The 20,965-nt window shown below is 40.3% G+C and overlaps 1 protein-coding gene across 1 annotated transcript in view; it reads right to left on the reverse strand.

The window, feature by feature from the left end:
- Positions 1–1,791: 1,791 nt before the first annotated feature.
- The window catches only part of LMBR1 (limb development membrane protein 1), a 63,938-nt gene continuing 44,764 nt past the window's right edge, over positions 1,792–20,965 (reverse strand). The window contains exons 10-17 of the mRNA XM_081834444.1: positions 18,745–18,825; positions 17,539–17,615; positions 16,893–16,970; positions 15,923–15,996; positions 15,572–15,662; positions 11,271–11,337; positions 6,988–7,149; positions 1,792–5,532 (exon numbers count right to left, since the gene is read on the reverse strand). Coding sequence (XP_081690570.1) covers positions 5,447–5,532; positions 6,988–7,149; positions 11,271–11,337; positions 15,572–15,662; positions 15,923–15,996; positions 16,893–16,970; positions 17,539–17,615; positions 18,745–18,825 — 716 coding nt within the window. The 3' untranslated portion in view covers positions 1,792–5,446. The remainder of the gene's footprint in view (positions 5,533–6,987; positions 7,150–11,270; positions 11,338–15,571; positions 15,663–15,922; positions 15,997–16,892; positions 16,971–17,538; positions 17,616–18,744; positions 18,826–20,965) is intronic.

Consider the following 20,965-nt stretch of genomic DNA (forward strand, 5'->3'; position numbering starts at 1 on the left):
GGCCACCATGTTCAATCTCATCCCTCACAGACTCCCAAGCAGGGAGTAAGCACTGAAACTGGGAAGAAAGGCTCAAACCCTCAAATCTGTAAGCAACCTGGGGGGGTCATTTCATGTGTTTCACTAGAGTTGGATGTAAATACATGCTAGCTCCATCTCATCACCATTCCTATTTTTAGAACAGGGTTCTAAAACATACAAGAAACCTCCCTGCTGCAATTGCCCTTTGTCAGTCATTCCCATTGTTCCACATTGCAGGTAGTCACATTATAGAACCACCTAATCCCTGAAGAGAGCTTTTCTCTCCCATAAAGTCAGTTCCTCACAAAATTGAAATAATATTATATTACTTGTACCCTACCCATCTGATGGGTTGCCCCAGCCACTCTGGGCGGCTTTCAGCAAAATATAAAAGAACTCACAAGGTTGAAGAATGGCTGTGTTTATACAGGATAGCCACTTGAAGGATAGTTAGCAGGAAGGTAACTTTTGTTTAAGGGACGTGGGTGGTGCTGTGGTTTAAACCACAGAGCCTAGGACTTGCCGATCAGAAGGTCGGCGGTTTGAATCCCCATGATGGGGTGAGTTCCCGTTGCTCGGTCCCTGCTCCTGCCAACCTAGCAGTTCGAAAGCACATCAAAGTGCAAGTAGATAAATAGGTACCACTCCGGTGGGAAGGTAAATGGCGTTTCCGTGTGCTGCTCTGGTTCGCCAGAAGTGACTTAGTCATGCTGGCCACATGATCTAAAAGCTGTACGCCAGCTCCCTTGGCCAATAAAGCGAGATGAGCGCTGCAACCCCAGAGTCGGCCACGACTGGACTTAATGGTCAGGGGTCCCTTTACCTTTACCTTTTGTTTGTGGGTTCTATGGAGTCCCAAATGGGAAGAATAACAAGCTCACCAAGAGATGGGAATAGGAGGCAAGCAAGTAAAGAGACAATTGAGGCAGTTCTCAATAGCTTAGAAATGCTTTGTGTGAAGCCAGCAAGTTTTTTTTTCTTTTCATTTCTGGCAATACTTGCAAGATTTGACCATGTGCTCCTTGCCCAGGTGAGTGAGGCACAAGCCAAATACCCTCAAAAGAATTTTATTCCCTACACTCACCATGATGTGAGTATGACAACAGGCTAGAGACGGGGGCTAGAAAATGTGGGAATATGGTCCCTCGTCAAGAAAAGACAGCACCAGTATAAAGGCAATGAGGAAATGCTAGAACAGAATTCCAACTCACTTGGGGATAGAACCAGTGTCTTTCTGCTTAGTTCATTTGTGTATAGAGGTTCCTTCTTGAGTAGTCAGAAAGGAACTAAGTAGAAATACACTGGTTTTACCTCCTTATACTGTATATCAAAAAGGTGTTGTACAGGAGTGAGGAGAGGAGCCAGTCTTCCAGAGCTTTCTACAAGATTCTGCTTGTGGTCAGCTTTCAAATCATGGGATGTATGTCTTCCCCTACCTGGATGTGCTTTCATCCATCCTCTATTTAAAAAGTGTTCCTGGGCACATTAATGGTACACCCCAAACATTTGTAAAGGTGGTGTATCTTATTGTCCAGAAACTTCGCCCATACAAACAACTACATACATTGCTACCCACTCCCCATTTCTTCTGAAGAAAGTTCACAAGCTCCCTAAGAGGAGGACAGAAAATTCTCAGTGCAGAGGCAAAACATCTGTGAGACGTTCTCAATACCAGGCCGTACACAATGTCAAAGTGTTTTAAGTGAACAGAAGACAAGGTGCACCACTATGAAGCTTGAGCTGAATGAAACACCTCTGAACCAAGTAAGCTGTAGAAGAACATATTGTCAAATCCTTTAATTGACACTGTAAAACAGGCAACTGTGTAAAAGAGATTGGAGAAAGAGGTGAAGGTAAACGTCACATTACAATCTGTAAACAAAGTGTCCTAGTGAAGCCAGCTTCTAAATAACCCCTCTATGTCTGCTTGACATTAGCTTAAAAAGCTAGAGAGTAAAGATGTGCTCAGACTTTGCAACAACAATTCTGTCACGCTGTGTTAACACAGTGTACCAGTGGAGGAGAAAGCCAAACAATGGCGCACTTAAGACACTTAACTTGCATACATTTTTGGTCTGATTTGATATACATCTAGCTCATACAAGAAAAGCATATTTGTGCTTTAGCCTCATAACGAGGCAGATGGTTTATGACTGAAGTAGAGGTTTTTGTACCTTAAAAAAAAGGTACAAAACACTTGACTACACGAGTCAAACCACTAGGAATACATTACTAGTATCCATCAAAGAAGTACTAATACCATCTACTTAAACACATTTAAGCCTTTATAACTTTAAGTATTTATGTGTAATTTTTATCACTATATTTGAAAGTAGAACTTCATCTGTAAAATAATTTTCAACAGAGGGATAAAATGACAATTTTAACAATTTCACATGGACAAAGTCAAGGAACAGGAGACCATCACATATATTTATAATGGGGGGAGGTGCTGAATCTGTCCCCCTTCTAGTGACTCTTATTTCACATGCATCTCCAGGGTGGTGCATTGTGGATTTTTGTGTCAGTTTGGAAGTGGGAGGCAGCAATAGCCAGGTTATACTTCAATTTCACAGGGTGAGATGGCCTGTATTATTCTTGTATCACCAGGAAACTGATTTGCTGCAGTGGCACTGGTCACATTACTAGATAGGTCCCTCCTATTTTCCTGCCAAAGGCATTAAAACTTTACAGGGGGCAATTTAGACTTTGGCCTAATTTCATGCACGTGGCTGGGAAGGGGCGGGGAATGGAAGGGGAGGAAGAGGTCCTACCCATCGCTTGCCTATTTAGCACCACAAATATTGTCCCAAATGTGGCCCTTGAGAGGGAAAGAAAGTACCCCACCCTTGATCGAGATGCATACATAGGATAAGTTGCACACCTGATCCTAAGAAATTACAAGAATTGAGATGGAGCCTTCACTAATCAAATGACTTTTGGGGATGGGGGCAGGTTTCATACCATGTACCATTAATGCTAACCACCCAAGGAGAACCAAAGGCAACATTCTCAGGGAAGCATTTCCTCTTGCACAGCTCCTGATTTGAATGGGGCTGTACAGTAGAGCACTTACAGGTGAACTAACCCAAGTTTATTAAGGTACTTACGGAAGATTCCTCATGCCATCTGCATTGTCTTTGATGTTTAATTTGCAAATTTGTCTAAGTCAACTCTCTACCTATGAAGAACATGGATTAAAATTCTCAATAATTGGTATGAACTTTGTCGAAAGCATGATAGCCACAGAATCACAAATACTTTCAAATTCAGTTGGATCCATCTGACTGCAGTAGCTATGGTAATAAGCATACTGTTGGTGTACCTTTACTATACAGAATCCACTTTTTTTTCTGTAGGCATATTACTATTATGACATGAATGATTATGTTTCAGTGTGGTGTTGAGTGGAGGTGCCAAGCACAGTAAAAATCCTAAAACCAATTACTACCATTTCAAATTGAGATACAAGGTCTCAATATCGAAACTCTTGGGCCTGGTTCAGATAATCAAATGCTGTGAATGTGAATGGAAATACAAGTCAGGAAGCAGAAGTTCATTGCAACTTCCCTTGCTTAACAGCTTCCAAACAAGCTTATCCACAAGTTGGCTGGTTTGTTCAGAAGCCATTAATTTTCCCATTTGCATGTGATGTGAAGTTATACTTAATTCATAACTACAGCTTCCTGGTTTCTTTTCCCACTTATGTGCAGGGTGCTATATGTGGTGCACAGCACTTGTGCATATCCTGGCTTAATCTGATTACCCTAACAGTGTCACCGAGTGAGTCGAATTCTCTACATCTTCCACTGTGGCAAAAAGCCCCCAGTTTACAATTTATTCCAGTTCCCAGAAACAGTTTTATGAAAATAAGTTCTGTCCTGCATCTGTTCTATTTGTCATCTCCACTGACAATATTAGAAAAAATTCTATAATGTATTTACTATAAATGCTACCTTCCAAAATTTAATGCAAGATTAATTTTCATAAGAAATCATATGAAACTTAGAATAGTGTCTATTATCCAGGAACTCTACACTGATTTCAAACAGTGTAGAAAATGCTTGTGAGCCCCAATGAATCTAGTAACATTCTGAACTTTTTAAAAAAGCAGGATAATTTGCAGAATTATTTCAACATTGTACAACACATCAAAACCCAGTTTTGGACTTACTGAGATTAATATAATACTGATATTTTCAAAGTGAGGTAAAACATTAAAGTTGTGAAGATCCAGTTACTAACCTTATGGGATCTAACTTATAAAATGTGCTCATCTATAAATGGCCAGTGTCACTTCATCATCCAAGAACTACAAACCTTCAGCAAAGTTTCATAAAATGTCATGCTAGCCTTTACAATCTACCTACCTCTATTCACAGTATGTATGCTAACTTCCTTCAGATTCATATGTTACACACAAGATTTGCTAAAGTGTAACAATATCAATGAAAATTGCATGCCTTAATTGGAATCTATATTTTCATATTTAAAAAACGGGAGTTTATAATCTGCTACCTGATTACTCCATGTTTTTTAAAAAGATAGATCAACAAAGGAAATAATGAAAAAATGGTCTATTCTAATGAACTAGAATGCACTGCACACTTAACCCAGGGCATCTAGAGTGGGATAATTGTTTTAACACTTGTGGAAGTTGTGTGCTATTGTATCCTTTTCTCACTGCTTATGCATATAAGGCGACACATTACACAGAAGGGAATGAACAGAATTCTCTGTGCATTTAATGGAATTGTGTGATTGCCCTAAAATGCATGATTATGTACACAACAATCAGAGGTCTGTGAAATTACAATTTAGCACTGCAACCTAGGCTTTCGTTATTGTGTCTCAGTAGAAGTTCCCTTTAGTGATAACTGTAGGCCAGTTTGTTATTTAGAACCAGGAACTGCTGGTATCTTAAGACACAATGACAGTGGAAGCTCATCAGACGGGCAATGAATATACTGATCCTGAATCTTACCATATTCTCTATAAGTTGTCCATTTTCATAATGCAATTTTACTGAAAAAGCAGCAACTCTAGTAAAGGATTTGCCATTTTCAACTAGCAAGGCTCATCTCAGACACCCAGCCTAATTCTTCAGCAAAGGGTTTATGCTCGGGAGATTCTTGGCCTAATATGTTGATAGATCAATACGGAGGTGTATCCAAAGAGGAATGGAGTTTTCTTTTCCGCTTCCAGGTTTCAAGACAATTCTGCGCCAGCTGACACAATAATTTAACATGGATCAATCTGAGCAAGAAGAGAGTACAGTCTGATACACCCAGCTTTCTTGGGTGCAATTTTTTTTGTTATCAACTTGGACCCAATATACAAACAAGAAAAAGCAATACAAAAACAAGTGCTATGAAGTGACAGGAATGTCATGAAGTCAAAAGGGCTCGGTTCCACCACCTGCTTTTCACAGTGTTTTCTGGTGCCCGTTTACAGATGGCTTTGCAGCCTCAGAGTCTCTTGCATTGTGTGAGAGGTGAAGCTTGTCTAAACCTGCAAAACATTTCAAAAGATAGTCCATTTAAATTTCTCTTTCACTTCTGACAAGTATAGGTGTTTTCAAAATCACACTAGTCTTTGTTCCAGTACATAAATAAATTGAAGATTTTCGTCTCTGGAGACCTTATCTGAGAACATGAGAAACTAGACAGGATTATAAATGGCACAAGAACAGCATCTGTGCAACTTAACTGCCCCTTGCAACTGTCTAGTAGAACTTGCAACACTGTAAAGTCATAATAGGAGGTATTTCCTCTCCCCAGGTCTAAATATTTGGTTGCTGAAGGGAGAAGCAGAATGTCATGGCATCATTATACAAATTTAAATTCTATCAGTCATGACAGAGGGGGAGGGGAGCTGTACGTGAGCTTTCCATCACATCTCACTTTCACACAACAAATACTGAACATTCTACATGGCTTTGTCTATTGATTTCTAATGTGAAGTTGAATTCATACATCTGCAACTTCATTATTACTAAATTTCCAAGTAACAAAATAAGCCTCAAAAACTGTAGAACAATAAACTACATCATGCAGTTTGAAAAGCACAACAGAACAGAACATTCGTCTACTCAAAACATCTCTCTGTCCATGAGTCTCCGGTGGTCTTCTAATGTTGCAATTCCTAATTTTCCACCTCAAAGCTTTCCAGCTTTTGCATCATTATCCAAAGCAAACCAATTGGCATGTCAAAACCTAATAAGAAATATCCTGTGCCCACTCTCAGTGTTGGTGGATTTGATTGTGGCAACACATTCCTTAATTACATCTTATCTGAACTACTGTGATGTGCTGTTCATGACGCTGACTGAACAGTGAAAGTTCTACTGCTTCAGAATATTGCAGCCAGGCTATTGAACAAGGCAAGCTGTAGGTGGCATGCAACTCCCATAGTACAAGAGCTTCATTTGGTACCAGTCTGCTCCCAGGGAAAATCCAAAAGTACTGGCTGTTAAATCATTACAAGCCAGAGAACTACTTGGCCTCAAATTGTGTAGGCTGTTGCAGATCATAACTAACATAATAATAATTTTATTATTTTTATAAATTATTATTATTATTATAACATTCTGATGGTAGATAAAGCTTTTATTCAAACAGGCCTTTGGCTTCATAAGCTGACTTGCTATGGACACTAAGTATGCAAAACAATTGGTTCAACTAGTTGTTTTAGTTGTTTTTGTTTTTACTTTTGCTTCATTATAAGTACCCTTGAGCACCACTTGACAGAAAGATGGGATAAAATCAAACAAATAAATTGTTTTCTTAAAAGGAATAAACTAGATGAACTCAACACAGAACCACTCGCCACATATGTCTTTTTATACCACATGAAGGAAGCCGGAAACCCACACCAGGCAAATTACTCCCCCTATAACTCTAGAGGGATAGTTTAAATTCAAATTATGCACAATATGGCTATCAAAAGAAAGAGAACAAATGTTACCTAATGCTTTGAGAAGCTCCTCTCTAACTGCAGAGGTGAACTTTCTAACCAGACACAGGGTTGTCACAATGGCAAAGAGGATATTGTAGGATAGCACAATGTAGAAATTTCCTAACCAGTTAAACCTTCCAAAGTCTCCAAGGAGATCAAACCTGGTAATACCTGCAGGGGAAAGAGAATGTGACATAATTCAGAAAAGTGAATGAGTGTGATATCTAAGATTGAAAAATGACCGCCAAGTACTTTAATCGAAATAAATTTAAAAATTGTCCAGTAGCACCTTAGAGACCAACTAAGTTTGTTCTGGTATAAGCTTTTGTGTGCATGCACATTTTCAGATACACTGAAACAGAAGTCACCAGACCCTTATATATAGTGGGAAGGTGGGGTGGGGTTTTTCTCAGAAGGGTAGTAGGAGATGGGTGATTGGCTCAATGGGTATGATAAATCTGTTGACGACTGTTAATGACTGCAATCAGTCCTACAGGAAAAAGCAAGGGATAGGATTCAGATGAACAAAAATAGCTTCAGCATATGTAATGAGACAAGAATCCAGTATCTCTATTCAGACCAGGTCTCTCCATTAGTTTTCAGTTTAGTAATAAGTTGTAATTCGGCAACTTCTCTTTCAAGTCTATTTCTGAAATTCTTTTGTAATAAGACAGCTGCTTTGAGATCCTGCATTGAATTGTCCTGGAAGATTGAGGTGTTCTTCTAGTGGCTTCTCTGTCTTGTGATTCCTGATGTCAGATTTACCGTATTTTTCGCCCTATAGGACGCACTTTTTCCCCTCCAAAAATGAAGGGGGAAAGTGTGTGTGTCCTATGGGGCGAATGCAGGCTTTCGCTGAAGCCTGGAGAGCAAGAGGGGTCGGTGCGCACCGACCCCTCTCGCTCTCCAGGCTTCAGGAAGCTATCCCCCCAGCCCCACAAGCTCCGGGAGTGATGGCGAGGTTGTGCAACCTCGCCTTTGCTCCCAGACCCCCAGCCCCGAGGCTAAAAATGAAGCCAGGACAGCGAGCGGGATCCATCCCGCTCGCTGTCATGGCTTCTTTGCTCTTTAGGGCTCGGGGGGGGGAAATAATTTTCCCCCTTTATTCCTCCCCCCAAAAAATAAGTGCATCCTATGGGCCGGTGCACCCTATAGGGCAAAAAATACGGTATGTCCATTTATCCTTTGGCGTAGGGTTTGGCCTGTTTGTCCAATATAGAGAGCTGAAGGGCACTGCTGGCATTTGATAGCTTACACAATGTTAGAAGATGAGCAATTAAATAGGCCTGAGATGGTATTTTGATGTTGCTGGGTCCAGTGATGGTGTCTGGGTGTATGTGGCAGCAAAGTTGGCATCTGGGTTTATTGCAGGCTCTGGTACCAGTGTCTATGTTAAGGCTGGTTGCTGTGTTATTGTGAGTGAGGAGTTGGTTAAGATTGGGTGGCTGTCTGTAGGCAATGAAAGGTCTTCCTCCCAGGGCTTGAGAAAGAACTGTCGTTGTCTAGGAGAGGTTGTAAATCTCTGATGATGTGTTGAACTGTTTTAACTTGGGAGCTGTATGTGATTACTAGTGGTGTTCTGTTATCTTCTCTTTTGGGTCTGTCTTGCAACAAGTTCTCTCTGGGTATCAGTCTGGCTTTGTTGATCTGTTGTTTAACTTCATCAGGCGGATATTTTAGACTCAAAAAGGTTTGCTGTAGATCTCTTAGGTGAGAATCCCTGTCTGTAGAGTTGGAACAGATGCGGCTGTCACGTGGAGCCTGGCTATATACAATTGATTGTTTGGTATGGTATGTTTGGGATGGTAGCTGGAACTATGTAGATATGTTTGTTGGTCAGTTGGTTTTCGGTACAAGGTGGTGTCTATGCACCCATCCTGTATTTTTATAGAAGTGTCCAGAAAATGTATTTCTTGCATAGATTGGTTCATTGTTATTCATGGTGGGGTGAAAGTCACTGAATATTCTAATACAGATAATTTTACTTTCCCATTTGCCATTCCCATCTATGACAAAGCTCTCCTCATTTTATCACCCAGAAGCCTGCTTTACTCATACTATGAAAAGCTTCATAGCATCCAATGTGGTGCGTTTTGAGATTCTGCAAAGCACCACATGACTCACTGTACCCTAATGCACTCCACTAATCCTGTTTGGACAGCTGTGTATGTGCATTTTGTTAGCTGCGTTTTAACTGTTCATCTTTGCAGTTTTAGCCTTCCTTTTATCTCTATGGCAAACAATATAGGAATTTCATTTGTGTCCCTCAGCAGGGAACTAGGGAGTCTTGCCTTTAATTTGCTTTTTGTGTAGCAGCAATGACACAACCTCTTGTGTGCATGTGTGCACACTCATTTTTTTCCTGATTATATTTTCTATAAGAAGGTCATCTTCATGCCAGTTGACCATGAATATAAGGTTTCCCACCCCCCCAGAAAGCCTCAGCAGCAAATGATTACAGACTTATTTTTACCGCTCAATTTTTTTTAGGCTGAAACACCTAATGGCTGCAATTACTCACTTCATTATTTAAAGAAATGTGTACTAAAAGTTAAGAAAAATTGCTAAATTGATGAGACTTTCAAAAGCAGTTTGTGGAATAGTACAGGGGGCTTGTTCCATCAAAGGGAAAATATGCCTCTAGGCATGATCAAACATTTGAGAGTTCCTCAAGTAGCTCTTTCTAAGTTGTTGATGCTACTTTCCTTTGGTTTCCCTCATTTTCTCTACTTATCTAGCAAGTGAGTATCATCAGTAGTTATGACGGAAAAGCTCATATTTGCTAACTATTTATAGAGGTCTTATTTATTTATTTGTATCCTGCACTTCTGAAATGGTCTTCAGAAACCTCAGAATCTAAACATTAAAAGAACAATATGGTGCCAGGCAAGTCTCCTGGAGGAGGATATTCCAAAACGAGGGCAGTGTGATCCCACAACTAAAACTGCTCTTGTCCTGTTATAAACCACCACACCTCAGAAGGCCAGGAAATCCAGAGCGGAAGCTCACAAATGATAGTTTCTGAAACTGCACTGCAGCCATGAAGGCCTTTAAAGGGCACCAAGACTTTGAACTGAGCTCAGAAAGAAGACGGAGGACCACTGCAGCCAGTCTAGGACAGGGGACTATGATCCCACCACCCACCCCAATTAGCCTTGCAGCTGTAACCTGAGCTACTTGCAATTTCCAGACTGTCTGCAAAAGGCAGCACAATGTACAGCCTATTGTAATAGCCCAAATATATTAGTTTAGTTATCTGTGGCTGCAGCTGTTTTCCTATTATCGCAATGACAAGGTCATTTGTGTTATGAAACAGTCTGTGTGGCTTTTCAACAAGACCACCTCACTGAGGTTTGTGGCTAAGAAGAAACCTGAATCTGGATTTTCCACAACCAACCCCAGACCTATCCATTGTGCTACACCAGCCTCCAAACTGCATGACTGCAATCTTGGACAAACCTGATGGTCTACATTCCATTTGACTTCAGGACTAGTTTTAGCACTGAAACTAGCTTGGTTGCCCTGACGCCTGAAGGACACAGGGGTATGGCCTTGTTAATACTGCTAGACCTCTCAGCAGCTTTTGATACCCTCAATCAAGGGCAGGCTAATCAGCCTCAGAACTGGGGCACTTTGAATTAGTTGCTCCATTCCTATCACAGAGGCAGATTTCAGGTGCTGGTGGGAAACTACCACTGAGCTCTGTGAAATTTAGACTACAGCTGTGTTTTAGGCTTTTGCTGTCCTGTCCTTTTGCTGCTAATATTTATGCCTTGGTTTATTTTTAATCTTTGCTAGCCACACTTGGAGCACAATTTGCTTGAAATCAGGCCATAAAGTCTGTGCACACATCAACACACACAAATCCCAGGGTTTGTCGGTATAAGATTCTTACTGTCTATATTTCCTCCTTACACTACACAGAAGGCAAGGGTGTGCTACTAAGCAAATATATGTTGACTTTTCCCAGGGTCTTTCCTCTTAACTCTGTCCCTTTAGGGCCTACCACCCAAGCCACAGGCTTACAAGGAAACTTAGGCATTGCTGCTTGTGTTTCTGGAACCCCAGCAGCAATGCTCAAAATATGGCGCTGACATGGGAAGAATGATCAGAGTCTGCACTGGCTTAAGAGCTCCAGCAAAGTATGTTCAGAAAGCTGTTTCATAAGATACTCAAGTTGTACCTAGATTTTCTTTCCTGAAAATATGACCATTTACTGATTCGATAGGCAATGGCAACAAACTACACACACCTCAATAAAGAGTTCTCTAAAAAACAGAAATAAGACTTACCCAGTGTCCTTGACATAACTGGCAAAGCTGAACTGAGGACTAAGATCGAAACGCAGTTCCCAATTATCTGTTTGAACAAAAAAAGTATTTCAATATGATTGAATTGATATGACAAGCTCTAAGTCTACCATGTACAGCACTGAAAACATACCCCAGCTTCTTCTAATTTGATTTTAAAGTCTGCCCATCCCTAAGGTTAATGTTTCCTCTGCATTTCTCCAATATTGCTGTAAGCCAAGTGTTCCCAAACAACTCAAGTCTCCTCTAAAAATTCTTATATAGACCACAGGGATTTTTTATCTTGGCATATACTGTATCATACAAACACAAAGAAAGCATACTAAGCCCCTATTTCTGCCACAGATGCTCTTTAACATAACAATGAATGTTATGTTGGCTTCCCAGATACAGAGATTCCAGCCTCTGTGCATCCAGAACGGCATTTGGTCTCTGTGCTGAAATGAGCAGCAGGCTGGACTTGCTGCTGTTTTTGGTCCCAAAGGAATCTTTGGGTTCTTTGCTGGTAAGAACCACTGCAGATCAAGAGATGAAACCGTAATGGGCATCCTTCTGTGAGGGAGGCACAGGGGGAAGGAGGGGGGAAGCCCCACTGCACTAGAGGGAGTCCTTGCACTGGCTTCCATTTATGCAATGGGTGGTTGAATCTGACCCTCACACATTAATCATGGATTACATAAATATGTGATGAGCTCCACTGGATAAAGGTAGAGTGTATCAATCTAATAAAATAAAATGTGAAGCATTATATAGTATAGATGGGGACTGAACCTTACTGTTTCCTTTCTTCAGTTTCACAAAGGTATGAAAAAACAGCTGCCCTTAACCTCTGAGTACAGAACTGCTCTTTCACATTTCACAGTGCTTGTGCAAGACAAGTACCTCATATCAGTATTGTTCTTTAGTCATTTAGTCGTGTCCGACTCTTCGTGACCCCATGGACCACAGCATGCCAGGCACTCCTGTCTTCCACTGCCTTCCGCAGCTTGGTCAAATTCATGTTCGTAGCTTCGAAGACACTATCCAACCATCTCATCCTCTGTCGTCCTCTTCTCCTAGTGCCCTCAATCTTTCCCAACATCAGGGTCTTTTCCAGGGAGTCTTCTCTTCTCATGAGGTGGCCAAAGTATTAGAGTCTCTGCTTCAGGATCTGTCCTTCCAGTGAGAACTCAGGGTTGATTTCCTTCAGAATGGATAGGTTTGATCTTCTTGCAGATATTTCTTCCGGCAATCTTAATTTCGGCTTGGGATTCATCCAGCCCAGCCTTTCACATGATGAATTCTGCATATAAGTTAAATAAACAGGGAGACAATATACAGCCTTGTTGTACTCCTTTCCCAATTTTGAACCAATCAGTTGTTCCATATCCAGTTCTAACTGTAGCTTCTTGTCCCACACAGAGATTTCTCAGGAGACAGATGAGGTGTTCAGGCACTCCCATTTCTTTAAGAACTTGCCATAGTTCGCTGTGGTCGACACAGTTAAAGGCTTTTGCATAGTCAATGAAGCAGAAGTAGATGTCTTTCTGGAACTCTCTAGCTTTCTCCATAATCCAGCACATGTTTGCAATTTGGTCTCTGGTTCCTCTGCTTCTTCTAAATCCAGCTTGCACTTCTGGGAGTTCTCGGTCCACATACTGCTTGAGCCTTCCTTGTAGAATTTTAAGCATAACCTTGCTAGCGTGTGAAATGAGTGCAATTGTGCGGTAGTTGGAGCATTCTTTGGCACTGCCCTTCTTTGGGATTGGGATGTAGACTGATCTTCTCCAATCCTCTGGCCACTGCTGAGTTTTCCAAACTTGCTGGCAAACTGAGTGTAGCACCTTAACAGCATCATCTTTTAAAATTTTAAATAGTTCAGCTGGAATACCATCACTTCCACTGGCCTTGTTATTATCAGTGCTTTTTATAGGCCCATTTGACTTCACTCTCCAGGATGTCTGGCTCAAGGTCAGCAACCACAGCGCCTGGGATGTACGAGACATCCATATCTTTCTGGTATAATTCCTCTGTGTATTCTTGCCACCTCTTCTTGATGTCTTCTGCTTCTATTAGGTCCTTACCACTTTTGTCCTTAATTCTGGTAATCTTTGTACGAAATGTTCCTTTCATATCTCCAATTTTCTTGAACAGATCTCTAGTTTTTCCCATTCTATTGTTTTCCTCTATTTCTTTGCATTGCTCGTTTAAGAAGGCCCTCTTGTCTCTCCTTCCTATTTTTCAGAAATCTGCATTCAATTTCCTGTATCTTTCACTATTTCCCTCGCATTTTGCTTGCCTTCTCTCCCCCGCTATTTGTAAGGCCTCGTTGGACAGCCACTTTGCTTTCTTGTATTTCCTTTTCCTTGGGATGGTTTTCATTGCTGCCTCCTGTATAATGTTACGAGCCTCCATCCATAGTTCTTCAGGCACTCTGTCCACCAAATCTAAATCCTTAAACCTGTTCCTCACTTCCACTGTGTATTCATAAGGGATTTGATTTAGATTGTATCTTACTGGCCCAGTGGTTTTTTCCTACTTTCTTCAGTTTAAACTTGAATTTGCTATAAGAAGCTGATGATCTGAGCCACAGTCAGCTCCAGGTCTTGTTTTTGCTGACTGTATAGAGCTTCTCCATCTTTGGCTGAGGAATATAATAAATCTGATTTCGATGCTGCCCATCTGGTGATGTCCATGTGTAGAGTCGTCTCCTGTGTTGTTGGAAAAGAGCATTTGTGATGACCAGGTTGTTCTCTTGACAGAACTCTATTAGCCTTTGCCCTGCTTTGTTTTGAACTCCCAAGGCCAAACTTGCCATTTGTTCCTTTTATCTCTTGACTCCCTACTTTAGCATTCCAATCCCCTATAATGAGAGGAACATCCTTCTTTGGTGTCATTTCTAGAAGGTGTTGTAAGTCTTCATAGAACTGGTCGATTTCAGTTTCTTCAGCACCAGTAGTTGGTGTATAAACTTGGATTACTATGATGTTAAAAGGTCTGCCTTGGATTTGTATCAAGATCATTCTATCATTTTTGAGATTGCATCCCAGTACAGCTTTCGCCACTCTTTTGTTGAATATGAGGGCCACTCCATTTCTTTTACGGGATTCTTGCCCGCAGTAGTAGATATGGTGGTCATCCGAACTGAATTTGCCCATTCCCGTACATTTTAGTTTACTGATGCTCAGGATGTCAATATTTATTCTTGCCATCTCATTTTTGACCACATCCAACTTAGCAAGGTTCATGGTTCTTACATTCCAGGTTCCTATGCAATATTTTTCTTTACAGCATTGGACTTTCCTTTCGCTTCCAGGCATATCCGCAACTGAGCGACCTTTTGGCTTTGGCCCAGCCGCTTCATCAGCTCTGAATCTACTTGTACTTGTCCTTATATCGGTATAGCACTATTGTACTTATATCAGTATAGCACTATTATATTAAAACTTGCCACAACACAATATAAGTTTTCAAAATCTCTAGATATATGTAATTGGCCCACAAATCATTTTTCTAACCTGCTGTATGTGAAGGGGCTGAGCATATATAATGGGACTCCTCAACATTTTTAATCAAGGATCATCTATAGTTGTTTACTTTCCCACTTTCAAGAATTGCTTGCAAGATAAAAGCAAATATTTCCCCCCTCCTCCAATTCTTTGAATACAAAAAAGAAAGGAGAGAAGGAGAAAGGGGAGCTCAAAAATTCAGAAGTTAATGGACAGTAGGTTTTCAGTTTAAATAATTTTGATCTGTTTGTGGGAATTACTTTTTAATGTGTACACCATAGCACTAGTTCTTCTAAAGCCACTATAAAGTTCTGGAAAAGTCAAGGTAGACTCAGAATAAAAAATGTGTCTGAATAAAACTACTTCCGATTTAGTTATTCAATTTGAATTAATTTACCTGCATTACTTGTAGCAACCAAATTCTTTGCATTTCAAAGAAGCTCCTAAAGTACAGTTTGCACAAAGTTACTCATTAGCAATACAAGGGGGGGGAGGGAACCCTTCAACAGATTTTCTATGGGTAGTTAACAAGCTTGGCCATTCCAGCACTTTACAAGTGAATGGACGCCATCCAAACTAAACAGGACAAGGCTTTTCCTTCCTTCCCCTCCCCCTCAAGACCATTCAGGGCCTGAAAAAAAATCTTCTAGTCTGTTTACGCAACTTACAAACACTAATCACCACAAATGAGCCATTCAGAGCAATTACCATCTGTGGGAGTCAGGTTTGCCTTGGGTGGAAGAAATGGGCAAGCAAGAGGAGGGAGACATCACCACCTCAGACTTTTTAACCTACCTTTGTCATCGTTGTGTCATCCTTTCTGGGAGTGAAATCTCCAAAAAAGCGTAAGCTATAGAAGCCAACAACCGAAGAGACCATTAGATAGCTGTGAGAATCAAGGAATAAAAGAACCACTAAAGAATGCCGGTTTCAGACTCCTAGAAGACTTAAGCACCACAAAGGGAAGGGGGGCAGAGAAAGAAAGAGAGAGAGAGAGAGAAATAACAACCACTTTTGAGTGCATGGGAATGGCCGGCCTGTCATTTTCTCTCTTCTAGGCAAGTGTCTTAGTAAATTAACAGCGTCCCAGAAAATTAGACAGAATACTTGTTAACAGACAAGAACGCCTACTGAAAGAAAGGATACAAAATCAAAATGATCTCAAGTGCTGCTCCCACAAAACCAAATGTGGACAGAGAGGCATTTCCTATGCCAGGCCCCTGCAAGATTTAAGAAACAAAAGTATTACACAGAGAGCACTATTATTTTTCTGCCCATAAAATCTCAAGTGCATTGGACAGAAGTACAAAAAATGAAGAGTTATGAAGCATCATTTTCTGATAATCTTCTTACTAAGCCAATCCCTAGCCATTAATAATCACACACTATCAAGGCTGAAAACATGAGCCAGACATTTCAAAACGTAATTATTTTCCATCCAGATGAGTTATGTTAGAATGCTAGTGTGCACATTCAGAATATTGAAATGCACAAATAATTTGACGCAAATATAGGGAAACCAGGGGAATTGTAAAGCAGCTTGCCTTACTACCTACTGCAGTCTCAATAGTAAATGCAACTCTTTCTAAATCATGCTCCATGTGTAAATAGAGTAACACAGAAAAGTCACAACATAACTAAGATATATATAAAGAAGGGTGACTGTACACAACTGGAGCTTTGTTCAGTCTTGCTGCTGATGTGATCCCTGTTGCTTTAGATACATGCCACTTTAAACAGCTTTCCCCACCAGCGGTGGTGTTAATGGTGACATCTAACAGCTCTGTGCATTATTAACCTGTACACATATGCTGCTGCTTCCGACACTGATTATTGAGATTGTTCCTTTTATTCTATTTAGATATGTCCCACATGCCAAACAATGTGCGAAGCACACTTCACAATATGAAAACTTGAGGTTGTGTGGCTGCTATTAAACTCAAAGTCAGGGACAGAATTCATACTTCTGAACACAGGTCTCTTAGGGCTGCAATTCTATACCCATTTTCCTGAAGCCCACTGAATTCAATGGGACTTTTCCAAGTAGGCATGTATTAGATTGTGCTGCCAATGTGCCTTTTGCTGGTGTTAATATCACAAAAGAATAACACTTTACCCTTGACCCCTTTGGCATTGCAGTTTCATCAACCAGCAGGCAAAGAATATTGCAAGCAACCAAGAGGACAGAGATTGCCTTAAAAAGAAAAAGAAACATTCAGTCATGAAGGTTCAAAAATATTTGCTGTATTTCACACTGATTACCATTTCTGAGGAATCCCCTTCTGTATTGGAGAAGAAAACTTAGAGCAGTGGTTCCCACAGGGTGTGGCCTGCCACACTGGTGTGGCAGGAGAGGGTGGCAAGTGTGGCAGATTCAAGGACAATCAAAGAAACCTTTAAACATTTCAGTGTAGTATAGTATCATATAACATCAATATAATTGTTTTATACTCTCTGGATGTCTTACAATCATATTATAAAGTAGTTGTGTTCTATGTTATAAATCAAGCACGAAAAGAAGTTGTTTCTTTTTGTTTTCCAATGTACTTCTTATCAATAAAAAAAATGGTGTGGCACAAGCAAATTTTTATTCTGGAAGTGTGGCCCAGGCCCAGAGAAAAAAGTTTGAGAACCACTGGCTTAGGGAGACAAAAACAGCTTCTTATTATTTTTGTTACTCAGCTCACACAGGTACATGAAAAAGATCACTAATCTCAAAAGGACAGGTGGGTTTTAAGCAATGGAAGGAAATTACAGCTTACAGTTTCAATTAGCAGCAGGATCATTACAGCTGGATACACAAGATTCCTCTCCCAAGCTGAAGCCTTTTTCCGTCGTTCTTTTAAGAGAAAAATAAGCAAACTTGCTATATTAAGTTGTTTAGAGACAAACATCTTTTCCTATTCTGAAAGTAGAAGTTCTCTAAGATATAGATCCACCACACTTAACTAAAAGAAGCCCAGATTAATATTGTAAGCAAGACTACTGTGTAATTCCAAGGACAACTTCCTAGCCTACCTCTGGTTTCAGGAGCAATTTGTAGGTCATTTATATTTTCCTGCCAGGCAATAAGTGGCACACACATTACTCGGCATACTATTAAATTGTCCCTAACCATGACCAGGCAAAGTAGTGGAAGGATTTATTTTGGGGATATCAATCACCTACCCATCTTTCTGGAATGTTTTCCCCAACAATCTGGCTTCACATATGAGGAAGCACTTGGAACATTCAAACATTTGGCTCCCAGTATGGAGTCTGCAATGGTACCCTTTTCACTACAGATTACATCACATGCAAAAAGCTTATCAAAAAGAGCTAACATCCCATTGACAGAAGAATGTATATGTAATTTATTTCCTCTTTTAATATAATTTTCCAAAAGCGTAGTCAACCCATGGAATTTGTTACAAGGTGTGACAATTCTCACCAACTCAGGTGGCTTTAAAAAGTGTTAGATGAATGCATGGGAGGATAAGGCTTATGATGGCTCCAGGACCAGAAACAGAATGCATCTGAAGACCAGCTGGTAAGTACAGGAGCAGGAAAGGGCTACTGCACTTATGACCTATTTGTGGGTTTCCATAGAGGCATCTATGGGAATCGGGGTGCTGGACTACACAGGTCTTTGGTCTAATCCGGCAGGGCTCTTATTTCCTTATCTTGTGTGACTATATCCATCCATCAGATGGGATACTTAATTTTTTTAAAAAACTAAAAGCTATTTAGTACATATTTACTGAGTCCCATCAGGAAAAAGACAGGGCATAAATAAATCAAAACCCATTTACAGGACTGCAGGGTTTCCCGCCATGAAGTGTGATGTTAACAAAACCTATTGACACAAGAGATCGTCTTGGTAATAACACCTGATATGATAAGCACACACATTTCTAACACCACCCAGAAACAGTTTTAAACTGAACTAACACACACAGGGAACCACAGAAAAGGCCTGATGTAATTACCCAATTTTGTCTTCATACTCTTCACATTACTTAGTTCCTGCTTCAGCTGCTTTGTGTTGTACTCCACTGGTGAAGACATCCCTGTTCAAGAAGAAAGACGTAGCCATTTGGTTAGGACTACTAAAACAAACCTGGCTGGATTATAACGGTGCAATAGAAGCAACTGTGCCAGGGCCCATGCCAATAGAGGCCCAAGACTATGAGCTGAAGCTGCTAGGAAAGTTATGAAGCAAAACATGCAAGCAACCTTCTAAATGATTTCTGTGAAAAGACTCACATTGGCTGCTGCCAGCTATGTTTTTAGCCAATGAGTTAAATCAGAACTGTGACTGATGAGTTGTTTGAATCCCAGACTATCGGAATCCCTGGGATCCTAAAGAGTTGTTATTTTCCTTCCTCTTTCCTGCTTTTTTCTTCTTTTCTAGTCCTTGGCATTTCCATTGCCCTTCCTTTCTTTGCAGAAACCAGGATGCACCTTTCCTGTGGTCCATCTGCAAAAATATAAATTGTCCTCTGCTTCCACATGGAAAAAGGCAAACACCTCTTTAACCATTTTACATCAGGACCAGAACCATAGATCACAGGTGGAGCATAATGTTTGTATGCATGGAGTCCCAGGTTCAACCTTTGGCATCACCAGTAATGAGGATAACAGCACAGCTAGGAAAGTCCTCAAAGAGCAGCTGCCCCTTGGAGCAGAGAAGAGTGAGCTAAATAATGGGCTACCCTGTATAAAGGAAGCTTTATTTGTCAATACAGGTGTTTGGATGCTCATCAAATCTCGCTGCATCTGCAGTAATTTTCACATCAGTGTTAATGGGAAATACATCAAATCTTTAATATTTACACTGACGCATAAATGACAGGTCTTACAACTTCCTCCGAGATGATAACAAGGCAACACTAATCCCAATATTTTGCCAAAGAGCAAGGCAACATTTTAGAGCAATCACATCAGAACTCTGAAAGACAGCACAAACTATTCAAAGCACTACAGCCTCTCAACTTCATTTCAAACAAGCACAAAAGTTTAATGTCTGCATTGTCTAGCCAATAAATCAAACTGGTAGACAGAACATGTCCAGACTAGTCATGAAAAATTAGAAGGGATTCTCCAAGAAAACCACAAAGCAGCTCATTTAAGGTCAATTTAACAGTATTATTTTGTTTTTCTTCCAGCCCCAACATAATATTTCAGTACCTCAAAGGAAATTGTAGGAGTATCTATTTGCATTCCCTGTAGGTGATTGGCAGTTCAACACCAATTAGTTCAAAATTACACTGTTACTAGTACGCAATAAAAACAACACCTTTCATCTTTCTTACATAGGTCAGAATACCTTCAGAGCCAATAACTTTGATCAAATAAGCATTTTTGATCCTGCCCCACCCGTCTCCTTGGATTCAGGAAAACTAATAGCTAAAGGCAACTTTTCCCTTTTAATATAAAGAAAGTCCTAGCTTTATTCTTTTGGTGTAGGAATGATGTGGGTATTGAAATACAATATGCTAGAAACACTGCTGCCAACCCAGTCTCTTTCGCAACAAGAAAGTTAAGGCAGATCATCCATTGCAGGGATGATTTCCTCACCACCAAAAAAAAAAGCATATGGGGAAAATAAAGTTATATAAAATTCACATTTTATAAATTGTAAGTGTTTTTAACGACTGGCATGATCTTAAAAGGGCATTTTTAAAAGACACAAGATTAATAATAATTTAAGTTTTTTCAGTTTGATTCCTAGAAGCATTCTGCTAAGCCAGAACCAAAGTAAAAATATTGCTGATTCTGATCCACCCTCTAGGAAATTAATAAGATTATTGCTACCAAAGTTTCTCATTCTTTCCAGGATGAGGGGCAGGTTCCATAGCCCTTCATTATGATAGTACCTGAGTTTCTGCAAAAATGTGATTAACATCTGTTATATGTGTGTCCACACTTGCAAACAGGTGTTCAATATTTCCTTGATCAGTATTTGTTAATTCTCACTAGCATACATAGAAACGGTTCTTCAACAGGTGTGTTTGTTTTTCTTGGCTAGATGAGTGGGACAATCGAAGGTCCACAGCACCACTGAGTTGACTGCCCCACAGACAAAGGAAGATTCTGAAAAGGTTCCATGTTTAGCCCAGGGAATTTTTATGTACAATGCTTTATAACACACAAACCAACTAACCTATTCAAGAAACTGAGGAGAACATTTCCTGTTTTGTGGTTGCA

Source organism: Podarcis erhardii (assembly GCF_964252035.2).
Source record: "Podarcis erhardii genome assembly, chromosome: 12".
Lineage (NCBI taxonomy): Eukaryota > Metazoa > Chordata > Lepidosauria > Squamata > Lacertidae > Podarcis > Podarcis erhardii.